The sequence below is a fragment of the Rhinolophus sinicus genome, linkage group LG15 (assembly GCF_036562045.2).
Source record: "Rhinolophus sinicus isolate RSC01 linkage group LG15, ASM3656204v1, whole genome shotgun sequence".
Taxonomy (NCBI): Eukaryota; Metazoa; Chordata; class Mammalia; order Chiroptera; family Rhinolophidae; genus Rhinolophus; species Rhinolophus sinicus.
Genome location: NC_133764.1, coordinates 45803324 through 45823864, shown reverse-complemented (window position 1 = coordinate 45823864; position 20541 = coordinate 45803324). Strand labels below are relative to the sequence as shown.

At 48.7% G+C, this 20541-nt stretch overlaps 2 protein-coding genes across 4 annotated transcripts in view; one reads left to right on the top strand and one right to left on the bottom strand.

The window, feature by feature from the left end:
- Positions 1–11156, bottom strand: part of SOCS7 (suppressor of cytokine signaling 7) — a 27674-nt gene extending 16518 nt beyond the window's left edge. The window contains exons 1-4 of one of the 3 annotated variants that reach the window (XM_074320530.1): positions 9960–11156; positions 3305–3369; positions 882–986; positions 328–429 (exon numbers count right to left, since the gene is read on the bottom strand). In XM_074320530.1, coding sequence (XP_074176631.1) covers positions 328–429; positions 882–986; positions 3305–3369; positions 9960–10930 — 1243 coding nt within the window. In that variant the 5' untranslated portion in view covers positions 10931–11156. The remainder of the gene's footprint in view (positions 1–327; positions 430–881; positions 987–3304; positions 3370–9959) is intronic. The other 2 variants (XM_074320528.1, XM_074320529.1) reach the window with 2 other exon arrangements.
- GPR179 (G protein-coupled receptor 179) overlaps positions 11139–20541 on the top strand; it is a 22334-nt gene continuing 12931 nt past the window's right edge. The window contains exons 1-5 of the mRNA XM_074319373.1: positions 11139–11333; positions 15893–16866; positions 18136–18244; positions 19798–19885; positions 20270–20505. Coding sequence (XP_074175474.1) covers positions 11139–11333; positions 15893–16866; positions 18136–18244; positions 19798–19885; positions 20270–20505 — 1602 coding nt within the window. The remainder of the gene's footprint in view (positions 11334–15892; positions 16867–18135; positions 18245–19797; positions 19886–20269; positions 20506–20541) is intronic.

Below are 20541 nucleotides of genomic sequence, written 5' to 3'. Positions count from 1 at the left end.
ATATTAAACCTCCTCACTGCCCTGAAATTAAAGTAGTTTCCCAAGTGATATCTACTTAAGCATTAAAACAGCAGTCTCAGCAGCAAAACGACGAAAAAATTCAATAGTCTTTTATCGCTAACAAAAATCAGGTTCAACTCCATAAAGAAAACGGGTTAGAAACACCAGTTCTTGGCCTCATTTCCAAGTAGTTACGGTCTAGCCAAGGGGATGAAATTTAAGCTTTCTCCTAAGTTCTGTTACCATAAACAGAATTCTCCCATCCTTCAAAAGTTTATCACTTTGTACTCCCAACTCTTGCAAGTGTTGCCCCTAAGCTAAGCTAACCTGGGGCATGGGGTGGAGGTGGCGGAGGTAAGGGGAAAGACTGCAGGGAAGACCCCATCGGAGCCACAAGGACAGATGTAGGCAGCGTCCCACTGATATCATCTAGAAGAGAGAACAAAAGCAAGAGGTTCAGAAACACAGCACAGAAAGAGCAAGGGGAAGCAGAGGAGAGGGAGAAGGATCATCAGGCTGCCCTCTGGGGCACGATGGCCTGACCCTCACCTCGTTTTTATGCACAGAGGGCAACAATCATCTTAATCTGGTTTCCTTTGCTTGAAAGCAGGCAAGTAAGGATATTCCTAAAGTAGCCTACTAGCTACAGATTCAGGGTAAGATAAGTACAGATCTAATCCACACACGGATAGTCAATGTTATAGCATGCAGGTAAGAGACCCAGTCAACCGCTTAAGTAGATGATGGGGTGCTGAGAAAGAGACAGGAAATAATTGGGTCATCATTAGAAACCCAGGAGCTTGTTTGGCTCCCGGCAAAACACAGGTCCCTGGAGCTCCCCCTCCCATTAGGACAAGAAGGCAGAGGGAAGGAGATTATACCTAGGAGGCTGAGGCTTCTTCTTGGAGGAGGAGGGGGAGTTGGAGGGTGTGGAGAGGTCAGGCCCCGCTGAGAAATGTCCACATCCACAAGCGACACTGTTTCACCTGAGGGATTCACGGAGCAAGCATGTTATAGAAGCACCTTGCCCAAAGCTGAGTCCAGAAGCAAAGGCAAGCAAAGGGCAAGCAAAGGAAGCTAGAAGTCCCTGGCTCGCAAAAAGCTCCAAATCTAATGCTCCCAGGGCTGGAATCACCCCCAAACACCTGGGAAGTCCATTTTAAATTCTATCATTTCTTTGCCCTGTTAAAGGTCAAGGACTCTTTAGGACAAAAACATGGGATGCCAGTGGAAAAGCCAATTAATTGTGGTTCTGCCACTGACAATATAACCTTGAACAAGGGGTCTTCTTTATTCAAATGGAACCCATACCATTTATTTTTTACAGATTTGTATATCACTTTCTGCCTTAGGGAGCATGGCAAGCAGCTTGTTATAAGCCCAAATGGACATAGAAAGCAAATGCCAGAAAAACATAGTAAGAATCACACGGTAAGCTGAACACAGACGGAGGTCCCAGTGTTAGCCCCAACTTCCTCCTAAATGGCTTACCATGTCTCTGTTTTTCAGAAGATTCACTCATAAGAGAAACAACCACTTCAGATATCAACTAGTTCCTAATAGCTGAGGCTACAAAGGCTGAAAAATACATTTACAACCCTAATAATGAACTACTTCCACAGTCAGCCAAGAGTCAGATAAGCTTAGAGGAAGCTTCTCAGTAGGAACTTGATGGGGGTGGCACGTGGTTCCTCTTCACTTCCCAGCATGTCATACAGGTCTGTTCTCTGCCATGCGCCCTCCTCCTTGCCCCCCAACCCCATCTACCCTCTTTCCACTGGAGGATGAATGGTACTTTATTAACTAAGGTTGACAGCCAAGAACAGGTTTGTCTTGGTAGGTCTGATCCATAGGTCAGAACTCAAGATTTCTCTAAATTTAGCCCTTAGGGTGTTATTTCTAACATCTTTTTTCTTATTCAGGATGCTGAATTAGCTCCTCAGCTAAAATTTTATTATTTCCCAGTTTAGAAAGTGAGGTCTCTAAATTTAAAGTCAGGAGCTGGGCTTTCAGAATCTAACACACAGTTTTTTTTACAAAGTTCTTGAACACTAATTAAGATAAGCAGAAAATATTTTCTAAAAGTCATCAGTGGAAGTTCTAGAAAGCTAGTACTAACTCATCACACAGCTTTGTAACTGAGAGCCTAGCTGCCCAGAGCAAAATGCAACGAACTCAAATAAGTATGTTTCCTGAAGGGTCAGAGATGTCTAAATTACAGGTGTAGCGCCTCAATACAAAGATGTAATTCAAAAGAGCTAAGACTGTCTGAAACAGAACACCAAACCTGAAACTACACGTGGGTATTCTTTACTTTAGATAGGAAACAATTATTAACTAGAAAGACACGCTGCTACAGGACAAGATTCTTTAATTCTGGGCTAGAGACCTTCTCCACCTGCGCCTGTTACAGCACCAACTCACTTATTCTGGCAGCTCATGGCCATCTACGTAGTAACGGGGGTTCCACTAGCCTGCTTAACATCTGAAATGTCCATATCCAAATCATAATTCCAATCACCTTTTGAGAGACACAATATCTAAAAGAGTTTGAAATTGGGATTTTTTCTTTTTAAAGGCTTCTCAGCCACAATCAATGAGTACCCAGTTTCTGAGACTTAAGGCAGTGCGCCAAAGACCTTTTCTGCAGCTTGTGCAAGCAGGAGCCTCACGTCTGACTGACGTAACAGTCTCCCTCTCTGAAAAAGTTCCCCGTTAACGAGAAGGCAGTTGCCCAAAGGACATCCAGCCCCTTTCCTACTTTAGCAACTGTGTTCTCTGCTGCAAGAGGAGAGACTTAAATTAGGTACAATGAAGAACTCTTGACAGCTGCAAGAACTGCCAGCCCCTAAAATGGGTAAGACAAGAGTTCATGTAATCCCCTTTGACCAAAGTCTTTAAAAATAGACCAGATAATCATGGATCATGTATATCAGATAAGCCATGAAGCCCTTGGAAGCAGGAACAGGAGCTGTATGACTTCTAGAGAGTTCTTTATACACTGCGAGCCTATACATTTATAATTCCTCCTATTAATTTATATGTGATGATCCTGAACTAAGCACTGTGTAACACCTAATTACCAGCAAACAGTCACTACTCAAACTATAAAGCATCCAAAGTCAAGAACACATTGGGCATCATAAAAACAGCCTCACCCCAAACCCAGCAGGCACGGAATGAAGAAAATAACTGTAGCCATGCCTGAAGCTCCCTCTGCGATCCATCTGTAAGTGTGTCCGAGCAGGTCTCATAACACTTGGGCTTTCAGATGTCAAAAGAAAAAGAAAGAGATCACCCTTACCTGTGAACAGGGGGCTGAAGGAGACCGGAGAAAAGGCACTTTGAGTTCTGGTCAACCTGGGTTTCCTAGGGGGTAAGAAAGCACACAGAGGGAATGAACACAGATGCACTTAAATCACTACACTATTCAATTTCAGACGCAGGAAAAACACAGCAAACCCTAGTCATTGTCAGGAATTTTCTGTAATAAAGTCTAAAATTTAAAGGGAGAGAATGAAATAATTAAGGCAATTCCTTAAATAGATCTGGCTACAGAATTCACAGCCTATAAAGCAATGAGAAATTCCTTTGGATCTTTCCACACCTAGCGCATTAAGAGAGTAAAACATCTTGAGTGATAATTAGCAAGTCCATTTCTAGAGGCAGGAAGTCTGGATGCAGAGTTGATTTTCATACGGGAGCCAAGAAAAAGGCTCTTGAGCTGAGCAACAGCCTTCCCTCTGGGCCTGCCCTAGGAGCAGGAGGTCCCAAAGGGAACCAAGGAACACATTAGGACTTGGGGTCAGCACTACAGGATGCACGTGTAATCTTCAACCACTAAGACCTCTGATTTTTGCCCCCAAGCCATAGGTCAAAGCCATCAGCTAACAAGGGGGCCTCCTCAGGACATCTTTGGCTGACCCCCTTCCCCTGTCTAAACTGCCAGTCACATAGCTGTCCCCATGACTTCTCCTTGATGCTGCTCCAGGGAACCAACTGGAAAACCCAGATCCCCTGTGAAAAGGTAACTTTGCTTTGTACCAATTTCAACTGGCTTTTCAAAGAGAAATGAAAGAAATCCAGACTCTGACAAAGACTTTCTGGCTAGAAATGTGCTAATATCAAAAAACTCACCTCAGGATGACTGAATTGACTACAAAGGAAAAACTTGTGGAGGTGAAGAAAATATGCTCTACCTTGACTGTGGTGGAGGTTATGATGACTATACATACTTGTCCATATTAATAAAACTAGACACCTAAAAAAAGATGAATGTTAGGTGGTATATAAATTATACCTCAATAAACCAGACCTTTTAAAAACCCCACCCCCGAATTGTGTGCCTGACTCCAGGCCTTATAGCTGGCTCACCTTCCAAAATCACTCTCACCCAAAGGACAAAATGAAACTTCAACTGCACCAACAGAGCGGGGAAGAAGCTAAGGAAAGCCAAAACGAAATCCTATTTAAAATTATTGTACTTTAGATCTTTATGCATTTATGTTTTAACATAGATATCTGAGCTTCTCAGAACCCACTTCAAACAAAATTTCAAAATCTTACCATGAAGACTTTACTCAGAAATAGCCACGATGCTGGATTCCCTCTCCTGACATCTCCCACGCCCTCTACAACCTCCTCCATGCTGAGACTTAAGAAAGCTAATGATGGTGCCCACGGTGAATGTCCCACCCACGGCATCCACAGGAGATGTGGCTGCATCAAGACACAAGCACACACAGTCCCTCTGTTTATAAAAGTTGCGTATGACAGTCTGAAGCTTCGTTCCAACACTCCCAAGGGCTGAAATGGAAAGCTAATTCCACTGGACATGAACTGTAAGACTGAAGAGCTTCCAAGCTGATTTTTATTTGAAAACTGTGGGTACAACATTAAACTCAGCAAGTAGAAATCTAAAGCACTGGCCTTTCAAAGGGTTCACACCTCAGCCATTTGGCCATTTGCCTCTTTTCAAAGGAAGCTGCATTACTCTGCCATCTGCCCATGCTGGGGACGAATCTCTTCAGTGCCAAGCACTGAAGAACGGCAGTACCCAAATGCACACAGCTTGTGGAGGGCTTCTCACTCCAGCTCATCTTCTCCCCCGCCCTAGGCATTTTGAAGAAGAAAATGATAGGTTCTAGGATCTAGAAAAAGAAATACATATGAATTTAAACCCAGGCAGAGCCATTTAAGAGCCCTGGGATGGTTGTGGAATGGTTTTTTCTTGGCAAATAAGGGGGCCTCAGAGCTGGAAGCTTGGAGAAGTAGAAGGTCTAAGAAGCTGAAGGCTAGTAATAAATATGAGTGCTTCCTTTCCTCTTTGGGGAGATGCTGTCTAACTGAAAATCCAAAGCAGTTTCTGACTCAAGGGTCCTGAGAGCATTCTAATGGCAGTCATTCATGAAAAGACCAAGCTAGACGACTATAAAAAAACAAAGCAAGGGAATGATTAACATAAAACTGAGGATGGTGGTTAAGAGGGGGCGGAGGGAAATGTAATCAGGAAGCAACACACAGGGGTCTTGAAGGTAACTGGTAACATTCTATTTGCTAAGCTTAGTGATGAGTACCTAGGTATGCGTTTTCTTCTTATTATAGTGCACACACTTTACACACCTCCTTTTGTATGTATGAAATAGTGAAGATGATAAAAGTCCAAGTCCATTCTAAGGTGAATATGCTGTTTTTTGGAGAGTATCATAAATGATACAGCTCCAGGTAACATCTGTAAGTAACAATTCTATACCACATTCCCATGTTATTTTATTCCTCCCTAGATCACCTTGACAAGCATTAGGGAGCAAAATGAAGCCACTGTAACTCTGCCAATGGGTCACTTGTCTTTTTGCAGCAGGAAAATTTGAGGGGTGGGGTGGGGAGGGGTAGGATTTGGTGGGCTATGCCTCAAGTGGCAGAAGAGGACCGGAGTGGCAGAAGACCTTAGGCAAAGGTCTTCTTTGAGGGTGAGCAGTCCTTGTGTCAGCTATGCATGGCTTCTGCTGCAGGTAACAAAGAAACAGAACGGAACAGGCTCAGTCCATTCCCACTCTGTAAATTACTAATTGTGTGGCAACAGATCTGGGGGACAAAAGGTGTTAAAAGCATTAGACTAGACAGACCGACAACACACACTGAGAAACCATTGGCTACTTTTCAAATTCCTTGAAACCTAAAATATAAACAATGAAATAGTAATGGCCTCCCTCTCTTGTTTATAAATCCCCTCTTCTGATGTCCTAAGATTTATACATGTCCTTTTCAAAAGTAACTTCCAAACAAGGGTGTCCAAATACCAGGTTTTGCAGCCGTCATTTACCTCTGCCCCTGCTAAAGCATACAGTGCCAAGTCAGCCAGCCTGTGCCATTTCCAACACGTCATAAGCCAGTGTCTGTTCATGTGCTACAGGCACAAAAACCATGTGTTCATTTTTAGTTCCAATACACAGACATCTGTGCAGCAAGGTCAGATCCAACACTCCATCATAAACCAACTAAAGAACCTATGGAGGGAACTTCCAGGGAAAAAGCCAAGAGGCGTATGTAGTCCAAGCTCTAAAACCTTAGGAATGATATTAGAAGGAAAAATATTAAGGAGTGAAAGACATAAGACTCAAATGGACAGACAGAGATTTCTGAAGCCAGGCTGCTCATTCCAAAAGAGAGTTGCCAACCACAACCACTTCGTGAAGAATAGTTAAAAAGAACAACGGAGTATGGACCCAAAACCCAAACATAAAGTCAGAACTCCCTCCCCATACCATCGAAATCATTTTGCTCTCAGCAGGTCATGCTATTTCTCAAAAAGACCCCCTAGACCCAAAGACCCAAGGAAACAGAGAAAAGGGTTTCTCATATCTGCCAGGTCTGTCCACAACAGCAGGGCCCCAAACCGATGCCAAGGCAGCCTGCCTCTCTCCAGAACTGTATTTCCCCCCCAAATAGACGAGAAACCACTACAGAACTGTTCTCCATTTTTCCACCTTACAATTATGAAGACAGCTGGTAACAGCCTCAACTGTTAACTAAGAAAATAAACCTTGAAAAAGGAAAAAGTACCCATTTCCAACAAAGTGTGTATTGTGTAATGATTCAAAAAGGATCAGATCAAATGCCATTTCCCACCAAATATAAAGGAAGACAATCAGCTCAACATATGTGAAACAGACAAGGGAACTTCGCTGGTTTTCCTGAAATAGCAAGTCTATATTACACTGAAGCCCACAGGCATCAAGCCCAGCTCTGTGAATTCCAACATATGTGTTAAAGGCCTGGCCCAGTTCTCCACAACAGAAACCTAATTTCTTGGTGGGCCCATTTCTTCCTTCGCTTGAAAAAACTTCTGTAAGCTAACTCATACTAGACTTAAGACTCAGAATATCCAGGCAGGTCCACTTAGCAGACTCTAAAGCACCTGAAAGGAACTAGAGTTTTGCTTACTGTTAAAATTTGGAAACTGTTAAGCCTTATAAAATGATTATAGGAAGTATTTTGTAGTGATAGTTGTGGGGAAGGTAGATGTTAAGAAAAGCAAAGAGAATCATGCCCAGAGGTTATTGTAAAAGCCCCAAATTATACAGCAAAGACTGCAGACTCGTAATTACCTCCAATCAACAATAAGGAGGAAGGCGTATAACTTCTGGCAAGAGACAGATTTCTCACAGCTTCCAGGTCCTACCAATCAAAACAACAGAACAAGCTAAAAATCCAAACTCATCCTTCCTCCCAACAGGGCAAACTTACTTAGGAGGTTCGGATCTACAGAAATCACAACTACCCTGGCCAGACACACCAAGTTTCTCACAGCTGTGAGGCTGCCAGCAAAACTGGCACATAGTAAGCTGTGTAAAAGCTAACAAGCAAATCTAACAGCACCAAATCCTGAGCATTAAAAAAAAAAAAAAAAAAAAAAAAAAAAAAAAAAATCAGTTCAATCTTACTACTTCTCCAAAAGCACAAAATATTCCATCTCAATTTCTCTTGTCTTCACTCTATTCCTATTAGGACAGGAAGAAGACAGGAATCACTCCCATTTTACTGATGAATAAAAAGGAGGAAGCATGAAGACGACAAAATTGGCCCGCATCCCACAGCTGATGCTGGAGTTCTAAATGGACTCTAGATGTTCCCATTCTCTGTCCAACCAACATGTTGCCTCCTAATAGCAGTCAACCAAACATTCGTACACAAATATCTAGCTTTTCTCCAATTCATCAGAAAAGCCCCTGGACCAAAAAATGTAATTCTCCAGTGCCCTGAACTAAGCTTTGCAGAGCAAGAGCCCAATTTGCTCAGCAGCAGCAATCTGTATTGTGCTTAGTGGGAGGGTTGGTGACAGAGCAGCCAATGACCATTAAATTCTGCTTCCAAAGGCAAAAAACCGTATAATGTTATATGACTTTTCCTCTTCCTAATCTATTAGATGGAGCAGCTAATTTCACGCCACACCTCATATTTGGCGGTTCTAGAATCTTAGACCAAGTCCTGGTCAATATGGAACAAAGGCAAGACAGACCACAAGAAAATCAGTAATCTAGCCTATGTCATTACCCACAGCTTCAACTCTGCCCTCCCCCATCTGATGAAAATTTCATCTATATTGGTTAAGTGGAGCATCAAATGCAGAGCCTACAACAACAAAAAAGCTGCTTTAGCAGCCACACACTTTTCAAGATCTGAGCATGAATTCACTGGGAGGCAAATGCAGAAACATAGGTCCACCAGAAGGGGCAACACGCATCAACGTACTGGTTTCTTTAGGGAGTTTGGGTTTGATCCAATTCCCAAGATGAGCCCCTGGCACAGATGTTCAGAAAGGGTAGCAAAGCCAACCTGCCCTCACACTTTCCTTTTGGAGCATCCAAACTCCCATGAAAAGAGAAGGCCATGGGTGAATGGTTCCCAGTCCAGGTCACACTTCAGGATCAATGGGGGAGTTTTTTAAAAATTCAAATTGGTGGGCCATCAGGCATACTGATCTTTTCCCCAAAGCTCCCCACGTGATCCTGGAGCACAAAGTTCTCAATTTATTCATCTACCTGTTCTTCAGCCTTGGGCTGTGTCTCAAGAATCTATCACATGAGCTGCACCAAAACCAATTCCAATCTTTCTAAGAATCCATTCAGCAGCACAAACTACAATGGCAGTTACCACAAGGGAAGTCTCCATTCATGGACACAGAAGTTGACAGCTTTCTAAACCAATAAGCAGATCTAACACTGGATGGTCAGAGAGCAGTGTACCCTTCAGAAATGCAGGAAAACTCGACGTCTAAGTTTGGAAGTTTCATCAATTGGCCAGAACTCATGTACCAATGCCTGTGCCTCACACTTCTCACATGGGTTTGAGAGCAAAGCTATTTTCTATGCTCACTGACAGCAGTCAGCACACAGGATTGAGATACCAAGTACATCTAAGAGACCAATCAGGAAAACATGAAAACTGAATAGAGATGCCCAATTGATTGTGGGCCTGCAATTGCACAAGTTCGTCACATCATTTGTATGCATCCGTGTGAAAGAGGTGGGGTGCTGGTAACAGAAATAGTAAGCAAGGTGGTCAAAATGCAACACCAATTTTTTGTCCCACAGGCCAAACCTTTCCAGCAACCTCCCTGCCAGGGGTAATGGTAGACAGACATCTTGCAAAAACTTTAAAAGCTGGGCCAGGGGAGGGGAGGGGGAATGGTTTCAAATCATCTCTGAACTAGAGAGATGCTAATAACCGGCTGACAAGTGTCACAGGGAGTGGACTCTTAGAGTGAAAGCTGTCTCCCATAATTAATTAGCTCTGACCTAATGAGCTATGTCACCACCTTTAGCCCCAAGTCTCTGCCTCCTTATGAAGACCGTATCATAAGAACTGTCAGGATCTTGTTAGCAGAATAAAAGGGAAATGAAACAAGAAAAGGAAGTTTGTCAGCCAGCCGCACCCCCTCCCCCCCAAGCCAGTCTCACCTCCCCGCGTCCAGCTCCCGGCCGGCGGAGCCTCCCACGTCTGTCAGGCTCGCAGCTGAAGCAGCCAGCTCTCCAGAAGGCCTCTTGCTGGCTCCATCCCCACCACCAGTGCCACCGTTGCAGCTCTTCGTGCGAAAGAGGCGACTGAGACGGATTTTGAGGGAGCCCTTCCGCGAAGGGCCTGCAAGTGGCCGGAGGGGCCCGGGAGGGGGCGGGGGCGGGGGAGGCGGCTGCTGCTGCTCCCCTCTACTCTGGCGCCCTGGTGGCACCAAGTCCTGCAGCGGTAAGGGAACCAGGGGTAATTCGGGGCCTGGGGGCTGCAGCAGAAGCCGGCCGCCCCCTCCTCCTCCGCGGCCCGGGCTGCTGAGCTCCTCTTCCGAGCAGCTGTTCGTCTCCAGGCTCTCGGCCTCCGATTCCAAGCCCTCCAGGACTAGCAGCGCGTCGCTCGTTTCCGTGGGATCCTCCCCGGCCTGCGGGGCGGCAGCAGGCGGTTGGGGCTGCGGAAGGGACGGCTGCGGGGGGCACGGGCACGGGCAGCAACCCCCACCGACCGTCTTGACCGCCGACCCCGCCGGCTGCCCGAGCCCCAGAGCCGCCAACTGCGCCTCTAGTCCAGCAGCCGGGCCCCAGGTCCGCTCGAGCGCCAACCCCGGGGGCAGGGCCTTGGGGTCCAGGGCACAGCGGTGCCGGGGACACAGCAGTTCCGAGGGTCCCGGCTCCGGGGCCGCCTCGGCGTCCTCCTCCTCCGGCGGCCGACCCACGTTGCGGAACACCATCAGCTGCGGCGGCCGGGAGCTCCGCGGACCCGGCCGCGCGAGGAAGGGTGGCGGCGGGGGGCCATGGCCCGGGGGCGGCGGCGGTGGGCCTGGCTCGGGGGCCGCCTCTCCATAGCCGAGCAGGCGGCTCAGGACACGGTACGAAGCGGCCGCCGCCGCCGCCGCCTCGCCATCCCGGAGCTCGGCCCCCTGCATCGGAGAGAGGGAGGGAGGGCGGGCGGCTGGGAGCCGGGCTGGGGGGGGGACTAGGCCGAGCCCCGCCGGAGCCCCGCCCGCCACCGGCCCCGGAGCGACAGCGTTAACGGCCGCCGCGGCCTCTGCCTCATAGAGGGGGCGGGGGGCGCGCGGAGCCCAGCGCGAGCCCAGGCCGCGCGCCGCCGCCGCCGCGGAGGACTGCCCACGGATGGCGTCACTTCCGGGAGGCGGTGACCACGCCCCTTTCCTCCGGGTGTGCCGGTGCCGGGCCTTCACGGAGCGTGACGTTACGCGCGGCCTGGGCAGCTATTGGCCGCGAGCTGCTTCTCGCCTGGTTGTTGGTCTCCTGCCCCGACCCTTGCTTTTCACTTCCCGGGCGCTCAGGCGGGAGCCATCCCTCCGGGTGAGATGGAGCGGCCCTGGGAAGCGCGGACTGGGAGAGAGCTGCTGGCTTTGGGAGTAACTCTGGTTCTGGTCCCGCCTGTGCCGCTTGTGATGTGTGACCTTGGCCGTGTCATTTCTTCATTGACAAACTATTCCCCTGGCATCTAGTGAATATTTAGGTAATGACACATGAATAATGTGTTCTAGACCCAGTGGTGTGCTGATAAATGTTGAACAGCTCTGGGGGAAAAGGGGCGTATGCACATATACCGGTACATACGTTTATCAAATTTAACTGATGACTTACAAAAAATAATATACAATTGAAAATTCCACGTAACCAAGAGATTGTCACAGAATACTTTCATTGATTTTTGCCTCTTGAATGGGTTTCAGTTGACCAAGGAGTATAATTATGACATGAATGTTGGTTAATATTTTTCTCTATGTCAATGAAAGAGGAAAGTTCAATTTTGGGAGTGACTTCTTTGCTGAATCAGAAAACAGTTTTCAAATACTGAAAGAATATGTTCTCAATTTTTGTGCAATCCAGAATGTAATAGCTGCAGAGGTCACGCATTAAATTTAAATCTGAATAATGAACATTTTCTCCATCACATTCTTAAATCTAGATAATCAACAAAACAATAAATCTCAAGGTCCTGATTTGTAGGGTTTGCCAATTTCCATGGTGTAAACACTGCCTCCATGGTCATTTCAATCTACCAACCTGACTCTACTGAACACGAAGTTAGAGGTGAGCAGTAGCATACCGTTATGTAGTAGTTCCATCATATACAATAACAAATAACACCAAGAGCGTAGGTAAATAGTGAAATTATTAAGTGATGAGTTTTGAGAATTTATTACCTTTGTCTTTAATATCACTTATTTAATTATAAGTTTGTATAATTTAATTTTTAACAGTGGCTGTGTTTAGCAACTGGCTTGCAAAATTCCTGAAACTTTAATAATTGGCTTTCAAAAGCCTGTCTGAGCCAGCTCCATAGTACTATAGTTTTCTCATCTGCAAAATAGGGATAAGGATTGCTCCTTTGCTTATTTGCAGACATATTGTGAAGATCAAATAAGATGAAGTTTGTTGTGTAGAGGAGGTTGGACTGGAGGCAGGGAGACCAGTTAGGAAACCATTGCAATCATCCCATGGAAAATGTTTAGCGCTGCAAGGGGTAAAAAGTGAAGGAGCAGCCAGCAGAACTTAGCAACTTTGGTACCTGAGGGTGCAACAAAGGGAAGAGGGTGGAGCGTCTACTATGAGTTCTGTAGCCAGAGACACCTTTTTAAAATGGACATTTGTCCACAGTCCGTGATTATAATGGTTTCCCGTTTTTCTTAGGTTAAAGACAAAACTCTTTAAGGAGCCCTCTGGTGTCCCCCTTTTCCTCTCTCCTCTGCTGTTCCACTAGCCCTGTGTCAAGTTTGCCACATGTGGCCATTGCACAAGCTATTCCCTTTTCTTGAAAGGCTGTTTCCCTCTCTTTTTGCTTAATAAACTCCTATGCATTCTTCAGATTGAACTCACTGCTCTTTACCTCAAGGAAATCTCCCTGCCTGGGCACTTCCTTCTCACCAAGCCCCAGGACCACACTCCTTTGTTTCATTTAATTGCATAGATGTAATTTGTCATTGATCTGTGGGGTTATTTGATTAAAGTCTGTCTTCCTTACTAAGCTGTAAGCTCCCTGAGGGCAGGGGCCACGTTTGCCCGTCAGGGACTTTCCAGTGCCAAGGACTGTGCCCGGCACAGACTAGACCCTTGATAATAAGCGTGGAATGCTTATTCAACCTCACACGGTGTTAGAGGCTCCTGAAACAAATTCATCTCTAATTCAGCACAACAGCATTAATATGCTTCCTTGCCCATGTTTCGAGAAACTGAAGCTCAGTAATTCACCCAAGATCACATAGTTCAAAAAGGTATAGTGGTATTCAAAACCAGCTCTGACTCCAAAGATTTTATTCCCCACGCTCTCTCCCTCAGCTACCTCTCAGAAGTCACTCAGGTTTCTGGACAAAAGAGAAACTGCTATAGGATCACAAAACACTTGAGTCCTAAGACGACCACCCAAGATCCCCGGCTGTCTGTAAAACTGGCCGGTGAATGCAAGGTCTGTAGCTCTGCAGCGCCCTCTGCTGTCCAGCTACTTTTTTGGCCCCAGAGGGAGACTATGTCCACCACCTGCCCAGAGCACACAGAGGCACAAGAGAATGCACACATGCTCTTTCTAAGGCAGGTTAAGGAATGCTGCCTTTCTCCATGCCCTTAAATGTCCAGACCTGTAGCCCAGATCCTAGAAAAACTATCGAAAAGTAAGCTCCAAGCAAAGGAAGTATATCTTTGTGAGTTGGGGTGGTGTGTGTTTGTGAGCAGGTTTTGCGTCCACACATACCTTTTTCCCTGAGGGCTGTGTAAGTGGTCCCTGCAGTGGGAGGATCCTAGTTTAAAAGGTTCGTGAAGAGCAATTCAGAGACTCTAAACCAGTCCTGATGGGTTCACTTAGTCATTCAGCAGTGAACCAGGCTTTGGGGGTGCAGTGATGAGTGAGATAGGCCTCGTTTCTGTCCCTCTGGAGCTTGCCATTTAGTTTGAGTCCTAATCATGCCATTTCCTGGATGAATGACCAAGAGCAAATAACTAAACATCTTTGAATGTGTGTTTCATTTGTAAAATTAGGTCAATCATAATTCGCCCCCCACACAGGGCTGTTGCGAGGATTAAATGGAAATTTACATGTGAATGCTTAAACACTATCCATGTGTTAGTTGTTATTATTATGAAAAGCTTCTTGGGGGGAAAAAAACAACTTACTATTATGTATGTATTCACCTAGTGTGTTTTGTTGGCCTTCATCTAACCCACCATAACTGATAATACCAAGAAAGTGGAATGGGTCACTTGCCCCCTCTGTCCCTCTTTGTTAGCACACAGAATGAGACAGGCCAAGGAGAGAGCTGTGGATGTGTGACACAGGTCTGACCTCATGACCACTCACTGGCTTTGTGGCTTTGAGAAGGTCACTTTGCTGCCATTCAGTTTTAGTTTTAGTTTCCTTCTCCATTAGAGAACTGTATGGGCTGTAGGCATTTCTAGTTCTGACACCCTAGGGATTCTGCTGGAGGTTTGTCCTCTAGCCCTCTTCTCCTCCTCCCACCTCTTACATTCCCACTTAGGGTTCCAAAGCAGGATTGTTTGCAGAGGCCACCTGTAACGCAAGGGAAGTTTTTAGCAACCATCACCCGTCCCGTGCTACATACACTCAGTGATCTGGGACATCAAAGGTTGTGGGGGAGGGGAATAGAAGGGAAGGAGCCAAAAGACAGCATGTATATGGGGCCAGATCGAGGGGTGAGTGGGGAGCGCATCTGCTATGGAAAGGTGATGGACGAGGGAAGGGGAAGAAGGCAGGGGCTTTGTTCTGTGGCTACCTGCAAGAATCCACACCCTTCTGATCCAGGGAGGCTGCCTGAGATGGTGCTAACTCTGGGCCTCCAGTTATCTTGTCCAACAGAGAGAAGGGCAGGAGCCGTAAGAAAACCGGGAAGAACCAGAGATCTTAGGCACAGGTTTCACGAAGAAAGAAGACAGGGCTTAGGATGACAAAATGAAGGTGGAAGCAGAGGCAAAACTTTGTTCATTCTCTTCTCCTTCCCCGTCCTCCCCCTACCCCTTTGGCTGTGGTTGCTACTCTGTGGTGCAGGAGGAGGGATCCCCTAGTGGAGACTCCCATTTCTTCACAAAAAGCAGTGTGGTCCCAGGGAAGTCCCTTTGCCTCGCTGGGCTTGATCTATTCCTCCTTAATCCTTAAGGTCTCTGAGGTTGAATAACACAGTGGTGGTGGTGGTTTGATGGAGCATGGTAGGGGAGTCAGAGCTCAGGGTTTGAGTCTCAACTCAAAGTGAGCAGCTAGGTGATCTTGGGAGAGTCTCTGAGCCTCAGTGCCTGCATCTGTGAAATGGGGATAGGAATATTCATCATATGTAGTTGTGGGGAAGATTCATTGAGATAATGCACATGAAAAACACTTTATGAACTGCCACAGTCTGTACAAAGATTGATTATGGTTACATTAGGCTCTTTCCCACCCTCGCCATCCCCAATCTCAAATTCCATTTTGGCAGCCTGGTGTCAGAGGGGTGCAGGCAGCCAGAGCAGATTGCCAAGAGATGCAGCTTTGTCCTTTATCATGCCCATCGCAATTGCTGCCAGGAGGCTAAGTGGAGCAGAGGGGTGGAGAGAGGGGCACGGGCTCATCTGCGGTTGCTATGGTGCCCCATCCTGGATTTGCCCATTTCTCCTAATGGAGCAAAGGGCAGAGGAAAGGAGGGAGGGAAGGCGGGAGGGAGGGAGAATGACTGGTCCCTTCCTCTGCCCTCCCACCTATCTCTCTCTGGAGCATATGTGGGGTGGAGAATGGGGGAGGGAGCCTAGATACTGAATAAGAGGGGGAGGGAAGAGTGGTATGCCAGGATTAAGAGGGTTTGCAGTGGGTGACCACACTGAGAGAGGAGGGGGCAGAGCCCTCATGCTTACGTCCAGAAGCCAGCTGATGACGTTAGAATAAAAACCAGGCAAGACAGCAGAAGACGAGACATAGAGGGAGAGAGGAAGAGAAAGTGAGGATAGGAGGCAGGGAGGCAGGCAGCCCCAGCCTGCGGCCAGCCTCTGCCTGGGCTCTCCTGCGCCACCGAATCCCCCGTGCAGCCTGGACTCCCGTGGCCCTGAGGCCTGCACCGCGGGTGGGCACCAGGGAGGTGGTCATGCCACCTCCTGTGTTGGGATTGCTGGGCTGCTGTCTCCTCTGTGGCTGGGCTCTGGGGGATCCGCGGCCCCTCCGCTCTCTGCCCCCGCGGTCCTCCCAAGTAAAGGCGGGATCTATACCCATGTGGGTGCCCCCAGAGGGTGCTGAAGCAGCCCTGGCTTTTCTCTACTCTGGAGATTCCCAACAGCTGTTGGGGGCTAATTGCAGTGAGCGCTATGAAGCCCGGGGGGCAGGAGCCAGACCAGAGCTCCTACCAATCCTACAGAGGGCAGCGGGCACCCTTGCCCAGGCCGCCAATTTCCTCAACATGCTTCTACAAGCCAACGACATCCGCGAGTCCAGCGTGGCGGAGGATGTGGAGTGGTACCAGGCGCTGGTCCGAAGCGTGGCTGAGGGGGACCCAAGAGCATACCGGGTTCTGCTGACTTTTAACCCTCCACCAGGGGCCAGCCACCTGCAGCTAGCCCTGCAGGCCACCCGAATGGGGGAAGAGACCCTTCTCCAGGACTTGTCTGGGAACAGGGTGCAGGAGGAGAGCCTAACCGGGGCCCTTGACATCCCTGCCCTGCAAAAACGGGTGCTGACCAATGACCTAGGAAGCCTGGGAAGCCCCAAGTGGCCACGGGGGGATGGATACGTGGGGGACATGCAGCATGTGAGGCTGTCTCCTCCCTTCCTGGAATGCCAGCAGGGCCAGCTCCGTCCTGGCTGGCTTATCACACTCTCGGCCACCTTCTATGGACTCAAGCCAGACCTCAACCCGGAGGTCAGGTAAGTGGGTTTGTGCAGGATTCAGTGCATATGTGGGTATGTGGGGTGGGGGAACCCAAGTCCAGCCACTCAGCATGCACGTGTGTATCTGTGGGGCACTGATATGTGTATTTGCATTCAGCAGTGTAGTATTTGCAGTCGACTCTGGGAACCTGTAATTACAAGTGTTAATATACAGGTGTGAGTGTATATATTGTGTATGAATCAGTCCATTTACACAGAGGTAGACACATATGTGTATACAGATGTGTGGGTATAGCCAAGCATAGGTCTTGGCCCCCAGGTCTGAGGAGTGGGTATAAGAAGCTGGAGAGGGTTTGGTGTGGATGACAGTGACAATCCATGCACCAGGCGGGTGTCTTGGAGGAGCCAGGTGAGCATTCCAGGAGTTAAACCCACTGCTCTCTAGCAATCCAGATTTATAAAAGGAGGCTTCTCCAAGGCAAGGAAACTTCGTGGGGGGAGGGCCTTGGAACCATTGCCCTTTCTGTCTAGGAGTTGGCCAGGTCCCCAGGGTCACTCCCAATGTCTATATTCTTACATCAAGTCGTGCCTGTCCTGACCCAGGAGCCTGTGACACTCCTCAAATAACTGACTCCCCTCATCCAGAGTAAAGACTGATTGGGAGTCCTGGTGGAAGGAGGCTGCAAATGGGCACAATACTTCAAGATACTCAACAATCAAGATTGTTTTTCCAGCTATGTGTCCCCCATTCACTGTCCCCAGCAGTGTTCCCCTGCTCATGGCAGGATCAGCTCTTTCCCTACTCAGCCAGTGCAGGTTTGGGAGCCCTTGGGTCAGGCCCCTCTAACTCCGGGCTCCTCCACTCCATAGCTCCTTTGCTGTGATCAGGTCAAACCTGGTTTGGGCAGAATGAGGGGTGATAAATAGTTGAGCTCCCCTGTGTGTGTGTGTGTGTGTATGCAGTGGGGAAGTATGAAAATCCCCTTCAGACTGATCCTCAGAGCCCCAGTTCCCACATGTCTTGACCTGCCCCCTCCCTCTACCCATTGACAGAAACCAGGAAATGCTAGGATGCTGAAAAGCTGAGGGGTGGGGGGAACAACCTATGGGGAGAGGAATTGTTGCCCAGAGACCGTGAAGATTAGTAACACTGGAGAAATGGAATGCATGTGGCCCTCTCTCCACACACTGCAGCCACTGTGCTGAAGTCTGTAGAGCTTGTGTTGCCCATAGTCTGGGGCACAAGGACACACATCCACCTTGGCATCCTCTGCTGTGCCCTTAACTGCAAATTCACTGCCCTAGGGGGCAGGTGCGGCTGGACGTAGATCTTCAGAGCGTGGACATCAATCAGTGTGCCAGTGGCCCAGGCTGGTACTCTAACACGCACCTGTGTGATCTCAACAGCACCCAGGTAAGGATGGTGGGGGGCCCTTACCCACCACTGCCACCACCCAGCTCCCAGGAGGCACACCAGCCTCTCAGGGCTCCAGGGGAGAACCTAGTGATGAGATAAAGATGAGCTACCAGACTTTTTAAAAGTGAGGACACTTACAGCCAACCCCCACCCTCTACCCAAGACAGCCACTCTCATTGCCTTGAAATCTGTGTGCCTCCCTGTCTGCTCTCCTTTCTGGTACTGGGTGCTCCAGGATCCCTCCCCAGGACAATCTCCTGAGCCCCTATTAATCATCCTTTCCCCTTCTCCTGGACCGCACTGTCATATATGTCAACAGAGCTCCAGGCTCCTTCTGGCCCACAGAGGATGCTCATTTGGTGTTCGTTGAAAAAAGTGGAATTGCTGATTAGGGTGTGGGAGGACTCTAACCAAGGAAGGAGCTTGAAGAGCTCTGGGACTGGTATAGGTGATGGAACCCAGGCCAGATGCTGGTGGAATCAAAGCCATAGATGCAGAAGAATCTGGATAATGGAAAACAATGGCTGGTAATCCTGTAAGTCCAGTAGTGGGGAACTGGGAGGCCAGTGCACTAATCTGCTCCACAGTTACACTGGCTGCGTGCTTGTTCCTGAGCTGAACCAAAGCCAAGCCGAGCCCTGCAGCCTGCTCTTCAGAGCACATGTGTTTGGAGCTAAAAGTCCGGGGATGGGGAAGGGCTCGCAGTGTCCAGTGCACTTTAAAACCCAGCCACACTCACATCTCTGGGAAGGTATTTGTCTGACTGTGCAGACTGTGGCAGGAGCAGAGCATATTTCAGTGGTCCTGGCAAGAGGGGTAACTGGGCCACGGTTTCAGAGGCGCCGCCCTCTAAGCCTTCTAGGTGACCGTTGAGATAGATATGGAATCTCCTGGGGTTCACCTTCCTCTGCCCTATGCTGTCTGTTCCTCACCACTCCCTACAGCTCATCCACGTGCTCATCTTCCCCTCCTGGCTCTGAGGTCTGCGCTGTCCCCTGCTAGGTACACATTAATGGGCGGAGGTGGAATAAAGAGTTGGCCTTGGCATCCCACCAGCTTGGCATTAGCCTGGCATTAGGGCTGGGGAAAGCAGTCCAGTGCCAGATGGCCCCTGATGGAGGAAGCAGCTCCTCTGTAGGAGCCTTTTCAACCCACCTATGTGCCAAAGAGGGACGCTGATGGGGACTCTTTGAAGCAGGATGTAGGCACACGCTGTGGCTGGGCTCAGAGTTCTCCCCACTTCCACCTCCCCCAAGCATCTCACTCTAGCTGGGAAATGGGACCTGTGAGGCTCCTGGCACTACTGGTTTGAATAAAAGGGTGCTCTATCTCCATACTCTTTGATTGGGGGTCTCTTGAGAAGAGAGGCGTTGAGGGTGGGATAGAGTATGGTTTCCATAGACAGAAGCCTTCCCTAGGACTAGGGAGGGCTTCTGGTGAGTTCCCTAGTGCGGACCCAGGTGCTCTGGATAGGAAGGTGGTGGACCCTCCATCTCTTCCCAGGACGGAAAGCCCCACACAGATACTTACTGTGTTCGTCATTCCCACAGTGCGTTCCTTTGGAGAGTCAGGGCTTTGTCCTTGGCCGCTACCTCTGTCGCTGCAGACCTGGCTTCTATGGGGCAAGCCGCTCCAGGGGTATGTAACTGTGGGGAGGGCTAGGCAGGCAATGGGGTGAGACACTGGGAGGAAGCTTGTGGGGCAAAGGCAGAAGGTCGAGAGAAGCGGAAGAGGCAGGCAGGATCCAGTTTGGGGTTGACTGTGCCTTTGGAGAATGAGCCCAGAACACACCAATCTGCTGCAAGTTGACCTTGCAATGAGCCCTGGGTTGACATCACCTCTTCTTGTTAACCCTACCCTCCACTGGGACTACCCACTTCCTCATTTCTCCCCTCTGATCCTATCCCAGAGGCCACCATAGGAACGCAGGGAGAAGGCTGTGGTGAACACTGGGAGAGAAGACTGAGATCTCAGTATGCCTCAGCCTTGCCCCTCTTCCCTTACCCATCCTGTTCTTTATAGGGTTAGAGGAGAGTGCTGCCCAGCCTACTGGGCAATTTGGGTCCCCACAAGGCAGCGCTGGGAGGCTGCTGCGGTGCCAGCCATGTGCTGATGGCTGCACCAGCTGCATGGATGCCACACCTTGCCTGGTGGAGGAGGCCCTGGCACTCCGGGCAGCAGTGCTGGCCTGCCAGGCCTGCTGCATGTTGGTCATCTTCCTGAGCATGCTGGCCTCCTACCGCTGCCGACAGAGCAAGGCAAGGAAGGCCCCACATCTCTCTCCTGCACTTACG